The 15,161-nt window shown below is 39.8% G+C and overlaps 1 protein-coding gene across 3 annotated transcripts in view; it reads right to left on the minus strand.

Annotated features, from left to right (window-relative positions):
* Positions 1-15,161, minus strand: part of LOC137934408 (uncharacterized) — a 30,739-nt gene that overhangs the window by 5,454 nt on the left and 10,124 nt on the right. For all 3 annotated transcript variants that reach the window (XM_068778715.1, XM_068778714.1, XM_068778716.1), the window contains 4 exons: positions 14,311-14,400; positions 14,137-14,241; positions 13,960-14,033; positions 7,168-7,274 (listed from right to left, as the gene is read on the minus strand). In XM_068778715.1, the coding sequence (XP_068634816.1) occupies positions 7,168-7,274; positions 13,960-14,033; positions 14,137-14,241; positions 14,311-14,400 (376 nt within the window). The remainder of the gene's footprint in view (positions 1-7,167; positions 7,275-13,959; positions 14,034-14,136; positions 14,242-14,310; positions 14,401-15,161) is intronic.

A 15,161-nucleotide genomic window follows, 5' to 3' on the forward strand; every position in this document is an offset into this window, starting at 1 on the left:
GCAGAGGGGGGCACAGAAGAGGTGCTGAAATTCCTTTCTAGAGTGCATCCATGAAGAGAAGAGGCCCATGGCAGTACAAGAAACCTCAATTGCCGTGTGATATGAGTGCTCAAATCTCCTACCATTCCTCTTGTACCAGAGGCACCAAGGGATGTGGGCCATGCAAACAGATAATAGAAGTTTGCCCAGTCTAGGTAGGCGAGTCCCAGAGGGAGAGAGGCACAGAGAACTCAGGTCCTGAGGAATACAAAACTGGAGGCCCTAGTGCTGAGAAACGATGATCAAACTTGTCAAGCGAAGGAACAATGCCGGAGCAAGGGACATAGATTCCTCCTCGATCCCGCGAAAAGGGCAAAGAGGATCCGGCAATGAGTTGCCACAACAAAGAAGATTCCAAAAAACAGAGAGAAGATTCCATGACAATGAGTTGTTCTTCTGACTTCTTAAAATGGTGAATGAGTTCATGTGCAGCCAAAGTAGATTCCAAAAACTAGCGTCCTTTAATAAAAGGACTTTGATGAAGGCTAACCAGGTTGCCCATAACTTGTTTTCTAATTTAGAGACTATCACCTTCATAATTACTGTTGCCCATAACTTTTTTTCTAATTTAGAGACTATCACCTTCATAATTACTTTATAAGAACTAGACAAGAGGCTTTCTTATAAGCTGGCATTCAGTTTCTATCACCTTCATAATTACTTTATAAGAACTAGACAAGAGGCTTTCTTATAAGCTGACATTCAGTTGGATGGGAAGCACCGCACCTTTTGGAATCAGAGCAATAAAAGTAGAGCCCAGCCTTGCAACTCAGCCCAATTTTATAAAAAATCCTCAAACATCTGAATAATATCCCCTTTCATAAAATTCCATTCCATCTTGTAAAATTCAGCCTGACAATCTTCAGGCCTTGGTGCCTTAATCATTTGGCATAGCTGTAATAGCCTCAGTTTCCTTCTCTCTATGAAAGGAGATTCAAGAGATGTTCTTGTATTAGGAGAAAGAGTATAGAAGGTTAAACTCAAAAGCTTGAGGTCTAAAAAACATTTCCTCGATATGAAGTCTTTTATAATATGATGAATTCTTCTGCAATCAATCTTTGATCAAGAATTTGCCCTTTATCAATGCCTTACTACACTTGATCTCCTATGTGATCTTGATCTCTGCTTCTAGTACACTCATTCCTTTGTGACTAGAATTTCATATTCTGTTTTAAGTTCAGTACAAAAATTAATATCATACAAGGATAATCGTGCAATCTTTTCGCAGGCATCCAACTCATTAATCTTTTGTAGAAGATTGTCTGGGATTAACTACAAAGCATTCTTTGATTTTCTTCTGCAAGATCGTATTCTTTGATGCATGTCTTCTTAATGGAGTATCCATCATGTGAATTTCTTTCCACCAATCCTCAAGAGTTCCAGGAAAAGTTTTAACTTGACACCATGCCATCTCATAGCAGAATGGTGCTAGACCCCAAGGCAAGTCAGCATTGTCAAGTAGAAGAAGGTAATGATCAGAAGTAGGGCATGGTAAAGCTCTACGAGTCAAAGAAGGAAACCTAGAAAACCATTCCCCATTACCCAGAAATTGGTCAAAGTTTTGAGAGCACAGGAGACGGTTGTCCATTTGACCATGTAAATTGAGTTCCCTGAAGTGAAATTTCAGCCAGATCACAAACCTAATGAACTCTCCACATCCCTCATTGAAGCTGTAATACTTCCCTATTGAGACTGCTTTTCACGACAAAATCAGATTGCATTGAAGTCACCACCCAGTAGCCAATGTTCCACTCCAATTTTTAACCACTAACCAATGATCATTCCAAAATGAAGACAGTAAATTATATCTGGTAGGTTCATATACTCCAAAGAATGCCCAAGGCTCCGTACTGCCGCTGGATTAAGTTTCATACTGAAAGCATGAGACCCTTTTCTGACTTCTGATACTACCAATGAATGCTTATCCCAAGCCAGAACTAACCCACCACTTGATCCACAACTAATGTAATCCCAATCATATGATCCAACAGAAAGAAAATCTGCAACCACCCTATTAGAAAAACCAGCAAATCTAGTCACTTAAGCTTTATACTTTGTTAACAATCTACACACAAACTCTTTCAACATAACTGCCCAATCCCCTTAAATTCCAACTAATAACCTTCATGGAAACGCTAAATCATAACTTTGTAAACCTTCTTCCAGCCCAGTGAATTTATCCAGATAGTCCTTTTCTGTAACACCCATCTCAGCTACAAAGTATCTTTTGCCATGTGATTTCTACTGCATTCAACTGATGATCACTTTCATCAATTCTAGGAGAATACACACCTGGCCCTGCAAGATGATCCCTTGGAAGCAACTTGTCTGTACAGGCATTATCCTTATACCATCTAAGGAAATATGTTTTGGTAATCGGTGGATGTGAGATATCATTTCAAACACGAGTAGTCATTTTACTTGTTAAGGAATAGTCCCACATAGATTAGTAAGTACAAAGATCTTGAGTTTATTAGTTGGTAAAGAGGTTTCATAAGTTGGCTAGTCATTTTGGGATAGGCCTTGGACCCAACTTAACATGGTATCAGAGCAGGTATTCATATGTGGGCCTACACCTAAAAACTATCTACTTGTAGAGCCACAAAAGAGGGCCTACACCTAAAACTATCCACTTGTAGAGCCACAAAAGAGGGCCTACACTTAAACTGCCTACTACTAAATTATTCACTCGTAGAGCTACAAAAGATGGTCTAGACTGAGGGGGAGTGTTAAGGAATAGTCCCACATAGATTAGTGAGTACAAAGATCTTGAGTTTATTAATTGGTAAAGAGGTTTCCTAAGTTGGCTAGTCATTTTGGGATAGGCCTTGAACCCAACTTAACACTACTCAACTAATCACCAGACAACTCATTGTCATTACATTGATACATATCTTCAACCATATTTGCATTACGTTCCTATTGAGCTATATTAGTTCGTGTGAGCTCATATGAGGTGTGAGTGGCTTCATTCTGCTGTATGATCAGATATTCCAACTATTGGGGTGTGGAGAGAAGAAGAGGTGTCCATGACTCCAGTTGATAGGGGGCAAAATAAGTCTGGGGGGGGGCAATAAAAAAGAATAGTGTGAGGTATAATTCAAGGTTCCAGACACTGGTTATATGAAAAATTGAGAGGGGCATGGCCATCATTTTGGGCTTGCAGTTCAGACGCATACATGGGTCCCTCATTATTAAAATCACCAGCAGCATCAAAAAGCCCACCTGCATCCTTGAAAGTTGAATTATGAGCAACCGCTTGCAAGATTGGAGATGCAAATCTTTGTATAGTATTCGTCAGGCTCGACATGGATGCCAAGTTCACAACTCCTTTGCAAGCTCTGAGTTACTTCCTGGACTAGTTTACTTGGTCAAGTAACCTCATTTGCAACTTAGTCGTCTTCATCCTCTGTTTGGCTTGTTCAAAGAACACTAGTATTGGAGTCATTTCTAGAGAATCCTTTCATCGCATTTAAAACAACTGAAGAAACCTGACCCAATGCCTGGTCCCATATATGGATAACTTCATGTAGTATTCTTAAATTAATTTTTAGTCAAGATTTATCAAATCTCTATTCACTACATCATAATCAATAGCAACTACCTCGCCTACCACTTTGCCAATAAGTTCTCATTATGAAGACCATAACTCCACTAGAAGCCCCATCATCTCATATTAACATGCTTGTGGTTCTTAAAAGCACAGGTTTCCGTTTCTTCAGACAAAACAAGAAATTACCCAGGCAAAGCCATCCATTTTTGTCGTGATTGCTTTTAAAAACATCTTAAAGGCTCTGTCCATCAGTTAATGGTGGAAAATTTAGTGATAGTGCTGATTAGAGGACCGATTGTGGATTAAAAATCGATCAATTTCATTAAGGCTCTAGATTAATTTCAACCAATTTGATCCCATAGAATCTGTCTCAGCAAGCAATTACATCACCATCCCTTGTTTCAGTCAATTGACAAACTTGATCACCTTGTCGCAATTGAACTTTGAATCGAAGGAATGATATGCCTAACGAAGTTCTATTTGTCGACGACTATAAAATGCTTTTTGTATCTGTTAAATGGTATTGAACAGAATAGCAACTGATATTCAAAGAAATTTTTTCCAGGTAATCAACTTGGACGAAATCTTGACTACAATATTCTCTTCCCACCATATCGGCTCAATGTAGTTGCGACAATCTCCAATTTGATAATGAAAAAGAGACCATGGTTTCAAAATTGCAACTCCTTGATTAGCAACCTTCCATTTGCTATTTCGTCTCCATAAGAAATCGATTTCCGTTGCAGCAGCATGATTGCCTTTCTAGTTTCTTCTTCACTTGATCAAGTTCTCTTAATAAGATCAACACAAAGGTCAAAGTGTTTCTTGCATGCCTAGTAATGAATCTAGTAATGCTATCAATGATAGGAATTCCAAAACCAAGAGTTTTCTCAGTGCACATTTCTGCTCGACCTATGGTAGCTTTCATTGCCAGTTTCATTGCGATTCCCTTCTTTGCTAGAGCTGAAATAACATCTTTGGAGTTTCCAAGTTTAACAATCTCAAGGCCATCATTGTTCTTGCCCATACAACTCTCCCTCAGAGATCTCAGAGTAGAGGGACAGATAGACCCAGAAAGGCAGCCTCAGGAATAACTGCTCCCAAATCAACAAAACAAAGGAATAGAGAGCGCTTGAATATCTCATCTTTTCTCGCGCACTGCATCAGGCCAGGGTAGATGACTAATTCCATGGGTAGCAACACTAGTGTTCAAAGGTGGATCATCACATAGAGATGATTTTCTCACTCAAATATATGTAAAGAGATGAAAGGTGAACCAAATCCTCCAGATATAAATCTTCGTCCACTCCCCCCACCAAGAGGTATCTCTATGGCACACCATGTACCTGGAAAAGTTGTGATAAGAATGCCTCCATCCAGGACCAAGCTGAGACCATCACAAGCCGCGTAATAACTAAAAGTACTGCCAACAGGTTTCACAAGAATCAGCAGCACATTGCAACAGCAAGCAGTGGCTTTCAATATGGTGCAGCCTCTTATGGTAATGAAGGAGACAATTCAACATGGGGGCAGAACATGTGTACATGAAGCACTTGTACAGGTGGAGACCAGTCAGGTGTGCTCCCTGAGAAAGGTGACTAAGAAGATACAATGGTGGAGATGTGAATTTATTATAGCCCTATTGTTAGGAAGTGTTTCTGGTGGGGGTTTTCACTCTATGCAGATTTTCTGTTGGGTAGATGAATGGAGCCACAAAGGCCATGGAGAGTGAGAACTTGACAGACAGACGACCCAGGGCACAGAAGACCTAAGGTTAGGAAAGTCACTACAGTTTTTGAAGAATGTCCACGAGTTCTAAGCAGAGTAGACCAGATCCAGGGATAACAGAAAAGAAGAAAGAAGATAACTGAAAAACAATGAGGAAAGACATCACCGCTGCAGATCGACCAGTCACAAACAACTCAACAAGAACTGAGCTTTTATACTATTTGCACTAAGAAAAATCAGATTATCTGTAGAACTACTAGTCCTAATAGAATTTTAAGTATGATTCCAACCACATACCTATACTATAACAATAATATAATTAAGTATTAATTTTAATTAAACTAATAGTATACTTAAATATTGATAAACATGTAAGAATAATATACTTAAAGATGAAAAAGTCTAGTAACAAAACAAGCCCCTAAGGGCAAGAGTTTTAACACATTTTTACTACATACATGTCAAGCACTAAACATGTAATATTTGAATCCCTGTAGCAAACAGTTTTGCACAGCCCAGTTAATGAAGCATCAACATGTCAAAAAAGTTCTAAACACAGTCAAATGATGCTTAGTTTTTATTTGCTTAGCCTAGATTATCCTTTATGGACTCCACGTGGAAGGCGGCAGCAACACATGCTCTTTTAGTGTAATATCCATTGTCTCAGACATAGTTTGGGCATTTAGGTTGGAGTTTGACATATTGTTAAAGTTAGGTTCAGATTCATCCCAAAATGACTAGCCACAGTAGGGAGCATTTTCTCAACTAATAAGCACATGACTTTTCCTGATATTAATCCATGTGGGTTACTCCACTAACAGTCCCCTTCACGTCCAGGCCTACTCAAATAAATAACAGGACTATGATGTGAACTACACGAATGAGGCATAAACTAAATAGGGCACATACTGGGCCCAATATGATTAGATATCCTGTTTTCACACCATGTAAAAGTTGAGTTCAAGTCCATCCCAAAATGACTAGCCAATATTAGAAGGTGTTTTTTCACAACAAATAACCACCTAACTTTTCCTGAAATTAAATATGTGTTGCTATTTATATATTGTATAGATCTAACCTCAATCATGTATCTTCTTGCATTTTGGACCACTTCTTTATAATTAGAAGCATTTTGGCAAGAAGAAACAGAAACTTCACCATAAAGAAGAAAAAGGGAGCAGAGACACGCTAGAGCTCAGATAGCTTAAGAAAGGGAGTTTCTTCAACAAAAAGAGATTTATCTTGCAACATCCTCATTAGCTAGTAAATCAACTGGGCTATTTTTTAACACAATCAGTCAACTGAGTTATTACCATCCATTTTGACATTAGCAAGCTTTTGACTAGACTCTCATACTGAACAAATCCGCTTCTGCAGGCCAGTAAAATTTTGGTGGAAACTTTCACAGAAGAGCTTTAGCATCAGCCACTGAAGAGTTTGTTACATTCCAGCACTCACGTTACAGGTTTACAGGCTGAGTTATAGTGTGACTCTTCTGATGAGAACTATATTCAGAATTAAAACCCAAATGCTTTGCATGAGATGGTACAAATGTTTTCTAATATAGAGACTGGTCCCATTAATTTCATAAAGGAAGACTTCGTTTTGGAACATGACTTCCAACACACATATGTATACTAAAATGACTAACAGATAATACCTTTGAGTAGCATTTTTAGTATCTGAACAATAATTAGAACTTAATGCAACAGACTCAATAAGCCCAAACAAAACGAGAAACATAACAAACTGAGCCAAATGGCTTGTTTCAAGGTACCCTTAAAAGAAAAAACAGTTATGCTCATGGTGACATTGAGTTTTACCAATAACAGGGCCACCATACTCACCAAGTCTCGTTGCAGGGACTGCCAATGCAGCAGCGGCATGTATTCTAATTTTAAAGTTGGTTGAATCACGAAGTAGTAATAGAAGAATACTGTAAACTGAAGGAACCCTGATCAGAGCAGCAAACATAAGATGATTAGGCTTTTCATTTCCAATCAAAAACCAGTTAAATCAGTTGTTTGAGGATACAAATACATCCAAATTAAAGTTCCAGGACCACACAATTGAATATTGCTGTCATATCTATTTCCTAGGCATGAATAATTTTTATTTATTTTTAAATAGTGGGAACATTCTAGTGCTTAAAAATAACAACAGGGAAGAATGCAACCCTCAGCCAACAAGGGAGTCCCCCACCACTAAAGCTGGAGAAGAGACAGCCTTAGACAATACCTATGGTTCATTATTTGCATCCCTTAAAGGATCCTGCCAAAGGATAACTAGGATTATAAATTTTTAAGTTCATCATAAATAAACATAACCAAAGTGCTGTGGAGGAGGAGAGCTCTCTTTCATCCAGCTGATCACGGTAGCAGAATTTTCTTCAATTATGACTGGGACCGAGAATTTCTGCACATACAGCGATTAAAGGTCTTCAGGTAAAGCCTTGATATCACCATAAGCAAAGACACCTAGTCAACGGGAGCTGAAAAGGTTAGCAGACACAGTCCCATATGATCCCTAACAATTTCCCCAATAACAGTAGGTCTGGGCTTTCCTTTGAAGTGCCATCTAAGTTGAGCTTAAAGGAGACTCAAGGACAAGACCATGATGATAACTGGGCCTAAGGGGAAAAGGAGGCATCTAATTTAAAGCATATCTCAATTATGTATAGAAGAAGAGGGGACAGGCCCTAGTATGTGCTTCTCCATATTAAAACTGTTTGCTGCAATCCGTCAACGACCCAATCACGTAGAGATACTAAAGAAACCAAGGAACAGGAGCAACAGATGTTTTCCAGAGATGGACCTGTTGTTGGGAACCTTCATGAGGAGAATTAAGCAATAAGGTCCACGAATGAGGAAGGGACACAAAAAAGAATTCTGAACTTGTTGAATATGGGACCCCAAACCAAGAAGCTGAAAAGGCAATGAAGCAATAGGAGTTCGACTCTTTCTTCCTTTGTGTTGTAGAATTTGCCAATGGAGTTAATTATTGGATAACCACATTTTTGTATTCTTCACATGTCAATATTTTCTTGTGACCTGCTGACGGTAAATAACACAATCTAGGCAGGGGATGAAGAAGAGGAAGTAGTTCAGAAACCCAGCCAAAGAGATTTTATCAAGGTCACTCTGCATGCAAGCAAGAGTTTCCACCCCCTTCCAAGAAGTCTCTTCCAATTCTTTCTAGGACTGGATACTTACGGTGACCATGAACGAAAGGCAAGTCAAGATTGATGGAAATACCATAGTTTTGCAGCCAAGTACTCAAGCAAACTGTTCAATCCTTTCTTTTTTTCTTTTTTTTCTTTTTTTCTGAAAGATTGCCCAATCCTTTCTTGATTGACATCTATGCAGTATATGCCAGATTTTCCGCAAATTACTGTCTGTCCGAACACTAAATCAAATAAAAAAGGATTCTGATATTGAGAACCTCCTCAGGGAACTTCCTTTGAAGCACACTGTGCCATCTACAAACTGTATCAAAGAACTTTCACCAAGGAAACATCTGCATCTCTTTGGCTGTTCTCTCGATTCTAATCAAAGCTCTTCCTGTGGGTATTTTAAAAGTTCTAGAGGAATTAGACAAGCTGATCCTATTTGATCTTTCCTCTTCAATACCGTTGTTGAGGGTTTTACGTGTTTATTCCAGTTGGCTCGTGATCTAAGGCTTGCTCCTCAATTTGCTGATGGTCGGCTTATAATCACATTATTCAATTTGTAGATGACACAATAGTATTTGGATATGGATCTTTGGATCATGTTCTGAATATGAAGGCCCTATTGCATTTTTTAGCTCATGTCTGGACAGAAGATTAAGTGGCAGAAATCTTCAGTTTTTTAGATTCAACAAAATAATCTAAATGCAATGCCTAATGGACTGGGTTATTGTGCTGCCTCCTTACCTGCTTTGTACTTCGGTTTGCCTTTATTTTCTGGCAGAATTGATAAAAAGTTTATGGAATCCAGTTATTGAGAAGCTTCAATTGCGTCTTTCTCCACGGAAAGGAAGGCTTATCTCAAAAGCTAGTAGATTGATTTTGCTTCAATCATGTCTTTCTGGTATTGTTGCTTACTTTCATCGTTTATGCACAGTCCCCTAAGTGTTTTTTTTTATGCAATGTGTGAATTTATTAAAACAAAGATCAAGGAGGATACAACCTAACAGGGCGGGACTCCCAACACATCAAGGGATTGGAGGGATGTACCCCGACTAGCTAGAGAATCAGTAGGATGGTTAGCTGATCTGGGCACATGTGCTCAAGTACAATTGAGGGTGGAGGTAATGGCACATATATCTAGGAAGACATCCAAATGTCTCCAAGGCGGAGTTTTGGAATCGGCGCACCAGTCAATGACCACCTTGGAGACACCCTCAATGATAAGGGGACCTGAGAACTAGTCTCGGAAAATGGTGAGACCATGATAGGGGCCAACACGCTCAATCGAGGTAGAATCCAAAATGCCAAGGAGGCCAGCGAATAGCAGGAGGTTGCCATTGTCCGAGTGGATGACACCGCCGAAACATGCGGGCTCAAGCAGCCAAGGGCACTGCCGTCAAAGTTCAACTTGAAGTAACCAGGTGGAGGGGGATTTCTGATTTCCATAGTGGGAGGGCGGGAGGGGCCAGAAATGGCCGCAATAAGGCGCCAATTCCCATGAAGATGAGAGTTGTACACGTGAAGGAATTCCTTTTCCAAGAGGAGCCAAGTAGAGACCTGGCCAGCAATGGATTCAGCAAGAGTATCAGCACTGGAGGCCTTGTGTAGGAATTTCCTTTTGTTCCTCTCCTTCTAAAGGACCCAGGGAATATGTCCAGCACAACAGGAGACGAGCATCTTGGCTGATTTGGAAGCCAAGAGCCAAGGAGAGAAAGAATCAAGGATGGGAGGTCACATGTGATGCAGTACTGGATGCCTATCCGATTTAGAAGATTGGCCCAAATTCCCTGGGCGAAATGACAATGGAGGAGCACTTGATTGACTGATTCCGGAGAGGTGCAACATAAGGGGCAGGTGGGGTCCGGGACTGAAGCGTTGTGTCTGAGTAAGTTATCGGATGTAAGGATTTTATTTCGGCAGGCACACCAGATGAAGAAATTAGCGCAAGGAGGCACATAGTAGGACCAAGCCAAAGCTGCTGGGTGGTTTGACCGAGGAGATAGTCAATGTGCTTTGCATTATGAACCATCATGGAGAGATGATCAGCAACAATCATGAATAGGAAGTCTCCCTGTGGGATCCCACAAGAGCCTTGAAAATGCCCACAGGAAACGCCGTTCACCAATAGAGAGTAGGAGGCAGATAAGACAATTGCATATCCAAAACCGCCATTGAATTCCAAAGCCCATATGCTCGAGGAGATAGTCGAGAAGCTTCCAATTAAAACGATCAAATGCTTTTTTGAAGTCTAGCTTGAGAGCAAATTTGGGGAGCTTGGAGCGCTTGAATGAGTCGAGGAGCTCATGCACGGCCATAGCGAAGTCGAGGATTTTTTCCTCGAAGATATTCTGGCACGGGTGAATAATCAGAGAAAGGATGCTTTGGAATCTATTACCCAATAGTCGAGCTATAATCTTATATGTGTTGGTAATGAGGCTAATAGGTCTGAATTTGTGAGGATATTCAATGTTGACTTTCTTGGACACCAATGCAATGAATGAAGCTCCCATGGCCCGGTAGGTAATGTTGCATTGATGGAAGTTGTTGACAACGGCATAGACATCCTCACGAATAGTCTGCCAGCCATCAGGCCCCGGGGCGCGGTCCATCGGCATCCCGAGTGCAACAATATCGATCTCCGAGTGGGAGAAAGGGAACTCCAGCATGGAGCCAGAATTGTCGCTGATCCATCGGTACTGGAGGTGCTAGAAAACATGATGATCAAACCTCTCCTCAGTGTATAGATTTGTGAAAAACTTCACAATAACGTTAATAATAGAGGGACTATCCAAACTCACCTGGTCCTCAATGTTGAGGGAGGTAATTCGGTTAGCTCTCCATTTGGCTGAGACGATGGAGTGGAAGAATTGGGTGTTTCCGTCTCCATCAGTCAACCAACGAAACCTGGCCCGATGCTTCCAATGGATGGTTTCGTTATAAGATAAAGATTGGAATTCACGAGTGAGATAATTGTGAATGGAGAGTTCAGGGAGGGAGAGAGACCTCTGTTCCTCAAGGAGATTGAGTTTGGAGAATCAGGTGATGAGAGAACTCTACTGTCCTACAAGTGTTGCTAACAGAATTGAGCAAATATGAAATCTTTCTATGGAAAGGATTCAAATCGAAAAAAATGGGCGATTTGGGTATTCGCAGAATTAGTACCATGAACAAGGCTTTGCTAATGAAAGGGTGTAGGCGATTAAAAGTTCATAACAATCTCCCTTGGATTCCTTTTGTCTAGAAAAAACTTGGAATTCCAAAATGAATCTTGGTAGTTTAGAGGAAATAACATCACCAGTCTTGGTCGCCTCTCTTCAACATGGAGATACATTCACAAAAAATTCTTCTTATTTGCTTCCTATATCCGGTTTCATGTTGGCTCCGGTTCCCCCATTTATTTTTGGTCTAATCATTGGCTTCTTCATTCCTCTTTTTATGTTAAATATCCTTGACTGTTTCCTGTTGCTAGTGATGCATGCTAAGATTTCAAAAATTATTGAAGATTGGAGTTTAAGAACATTGATTGGAGTCATTGAATGGAGAGACTCAAATGATGATAGGGCTCTGGATTTTAGTGATCTTATGTGCAAGCATGATGATATTTACCTCCAATTTCCTCAGATGGATAAAATTATTTGGATTCTTGATGCTGATGGCAATTTTTTCCGTTTCATCTTGCTATCATGTACTTGTTGCTGACTCTACTTCTCAAAATTCAACTGCATCAGCCTGGTCTTCAACTGTCAGCTGCCCCAATCACAGTTTTCTGAGTGTTTCCTCAATAAAAAGTAAAGAAATCAACCGAGTTCTTGGTCCCAGGGTACTGTGTACACGGTTCACTATAATAGTTTTCCTCAGGTCTAGCGAGCAGATCTGGAATTGCATTCCATCAACTTCTTCCTCTTTCATCTTTACAATGATGCATGCATGTTGCATTTTTTTATCTTCCATGGGCGCTTTGGGGGTTGAGGTTCAACAAAATCCCAAGAGCAGGATCCCTAGTAAGCGTGTACAATATGAATAAATATGTCTGCAGATGTAAAGATGTTCTTATTGATGAGATGAAAGGAAGTGGGACATTGAACTCCCCCTAGAATTTTCAATTCAGAAGAATACTAATGACAGAAGAAGCTGAAGTCAGAACTAGGGAGTCAATTCCTAAAAGGAGAAGACAAGGAGGAAGTGAGATGGAATCTTGACGCCTATGGTATATTCTCCACAGCATCTCTATATAAGCAGCTCCTCAGTTCCTCCTCTGATGCCCCAAATAGAATATCGCTGTCATGAAAGCTACTGGGACCTCAGAAGGCCTTCTATCATCTGGACAGCAGTAGACAAGAAAATTCTCACTTGTAATGAGCTTTGAAGGGGTGGCAGTCCTATAGTTAACTCACTTTGCAAGTTTTGCAACTCAAAAGAAGAAGCTCTTGATCCCCTAATGATTCTTTGCTCTTTTAGCTTTACAATTTGGAGTGCAATGTTAAACAACTTTCAAATTCAGTTCTGTTCACCTCCTTCCCTGATCTCATTGCACAATGCTATACATGGAATCTGCCATCGGTGGGAAAGGTGCTGCAGGAGGAGTAATAGCTATTCTCTTATGGTTTATTTGAAGATCTGTTCTGTTCAGAGGAAGCATACTCGAGATATTATTTCAGACAATCCTAATCTGGGCAAAAATTTATAAGAGCCTTCCTCCTTTGTCTCTCAAACATTGGAGCATTGCAGTTACATTTTCCCTTCATATTCAGCAATCTCTCACCAACTAGAATCCCTTCCTCCAAGTTACCTCAAAATCATTTTTTGATGGTAGCTCATAGGGTGACCCTGGTCCAGAAGGAACTGGGTAACTGATATATCAAAGTGGTTCCACACTTCAATCATTCTCGGGCTCTATTTGCTCTGCAGATTCTTCTAAGCATAAACAAGGTTTCTACTCCAAGGATTAAAACTTTACAAGCAAAAATTCTCAGTCCCTAGTCATATTGGAAGGAGTTATTTTCATCAGTTGAAAGAAGGGAAGTTCCCCCGGCATTTGCTATGTAGTTCATGAAGTCAAAGTCTTATGTAATTCATTAGTTATATCATGACAGCATACACACTGCTAATATCATGTCAGATGTATTAGCAAAGGAGGGGATTTCTAGGCCTTCCTTCCCAGTGCAGCTTAATCTTCTTTCCATTGTATTTGAATAAGGCTCATTAGCAATAAAAGCTTCCACTATTTCCAAAAAAAGAAGAAGTCTAAATATAAAACATGAAAGACACATTAAATTGAATACCTTAATTTACAACATACATGCATGGACCCTAAACTTGCACGCATTGTCTAGAAAAAATTAAAAATGCTAAAATCCGTTTTAGCAACTAAACTAGCAACCATTCTGATATGACAAATATGACCTCATAAATAGCTTTTCATTTTCTATTCATTATTGGCTACTAAAATAGATTTCTTTCATCTCCTTACCAAGTCATTTCTTGCAGCCTCAATGTCTCATTCTGGAAAAGATTGCCCAATGCATGACAGACATTCCATTGTACCTAGCAAAGGATCCCAAAAACCATGATAAAGCAACTAGCAAAATAGACAAAATGTGCCAGAAAGCAGAAGGTTGTATATTAATTACAAGTGACAGAAAAAGACCTTCACATTTCCAGTTGTTACGCAAGAAACAAACGCTTGCACCATTCTTTCCAGCCAGTCAAAATCTCCAGAAGCAGTACAAATGGTACCATTATTTGGATTCCACTGATTAAAATTAACCTTGAAATCATTAGCCGGTCACATCAACTCAATTCCATCAGATATTTGACATACCTCAACAAGGTCATGGGGTACAGAAGGTTGTCTTGTGAAGTTGACAAATCTTGCTAGGTTCCCCAGAGCTCTCACAGCATTTGACTTGACCTAATTAGAAAAATAACAGGACATCAAAAGCTTGTACTGGAAAAACTGAGAACAGTTATTAACAAGAACATTGCTAATTCCACCATATGCTCACAAGGCAGAGAGAGAGAGAGAGATCAGCATCCAATCACATGCTGCAACATCAAATGTAACAAAATCTTTCACAAGCTCCTTTTTAAAACCATTGCTTACAAAGGAAGACAGCATTTTCAATAACTGACAGTTACAGTTGCCCTTGTTGAGCTGTGTATGAGTTTTACTAGGGAAGTTCATATGATCAGGGGTAATTTGTTCAGATCACTTATAATTAATACAATTCAGACTGTAACAGAGGAGTATAATTGTATGTTTCAGACAATAGAACGATTACGCCTCTACACAGTCCCTATCTGCCCACCAAATCGAATTCTTCCCCTGGAGTGCGTTGCATGGCAAGATTTTAACCAGAGTCCACTTATTGCATCCAGAGTCCTCCATCCCAAGCTCAGTGTGCTTATTATGTGGTTTAGCAAATGAATTTGATGATCATATCCTCATTCATTGCAGTTTCTCTGGGCAAATATGGAACTTCTTCTTCAACCACATTGAAATTTTGTTGTGTGTCCGTAACTCGCTCAATGGCTTTTTTTTTTGGAGTAAAAGGTGTAAATGCTATTAAGAAGAGTGAAGAATACAATACCTGGCTAAAAAGGGCATTCCTCCACAACAAGGTGTTGGAGTGAAACACCTAATTTAACCTAAGTGTCCGCTAAATGATTAGC

This window comes from Aristolochia californica, unplaced genomic scaffold (genome assembly GCF_029961685.1).
Source record: "Aristolochia californica isolate CCGP_79_NKW_82.1479 unplaced genomic scaffold, dmAriCali1.0.hap1 SCAF_6, whole genome shotgun sequence".
Taxonomy (NCBI): domain Eukaryota; kingdom Viridiplantae; phylum Streptophyta; class Magnoliopsida; order Piperales; family Aristolochiaceae; genus Aristolochia; species Aristolochia californica.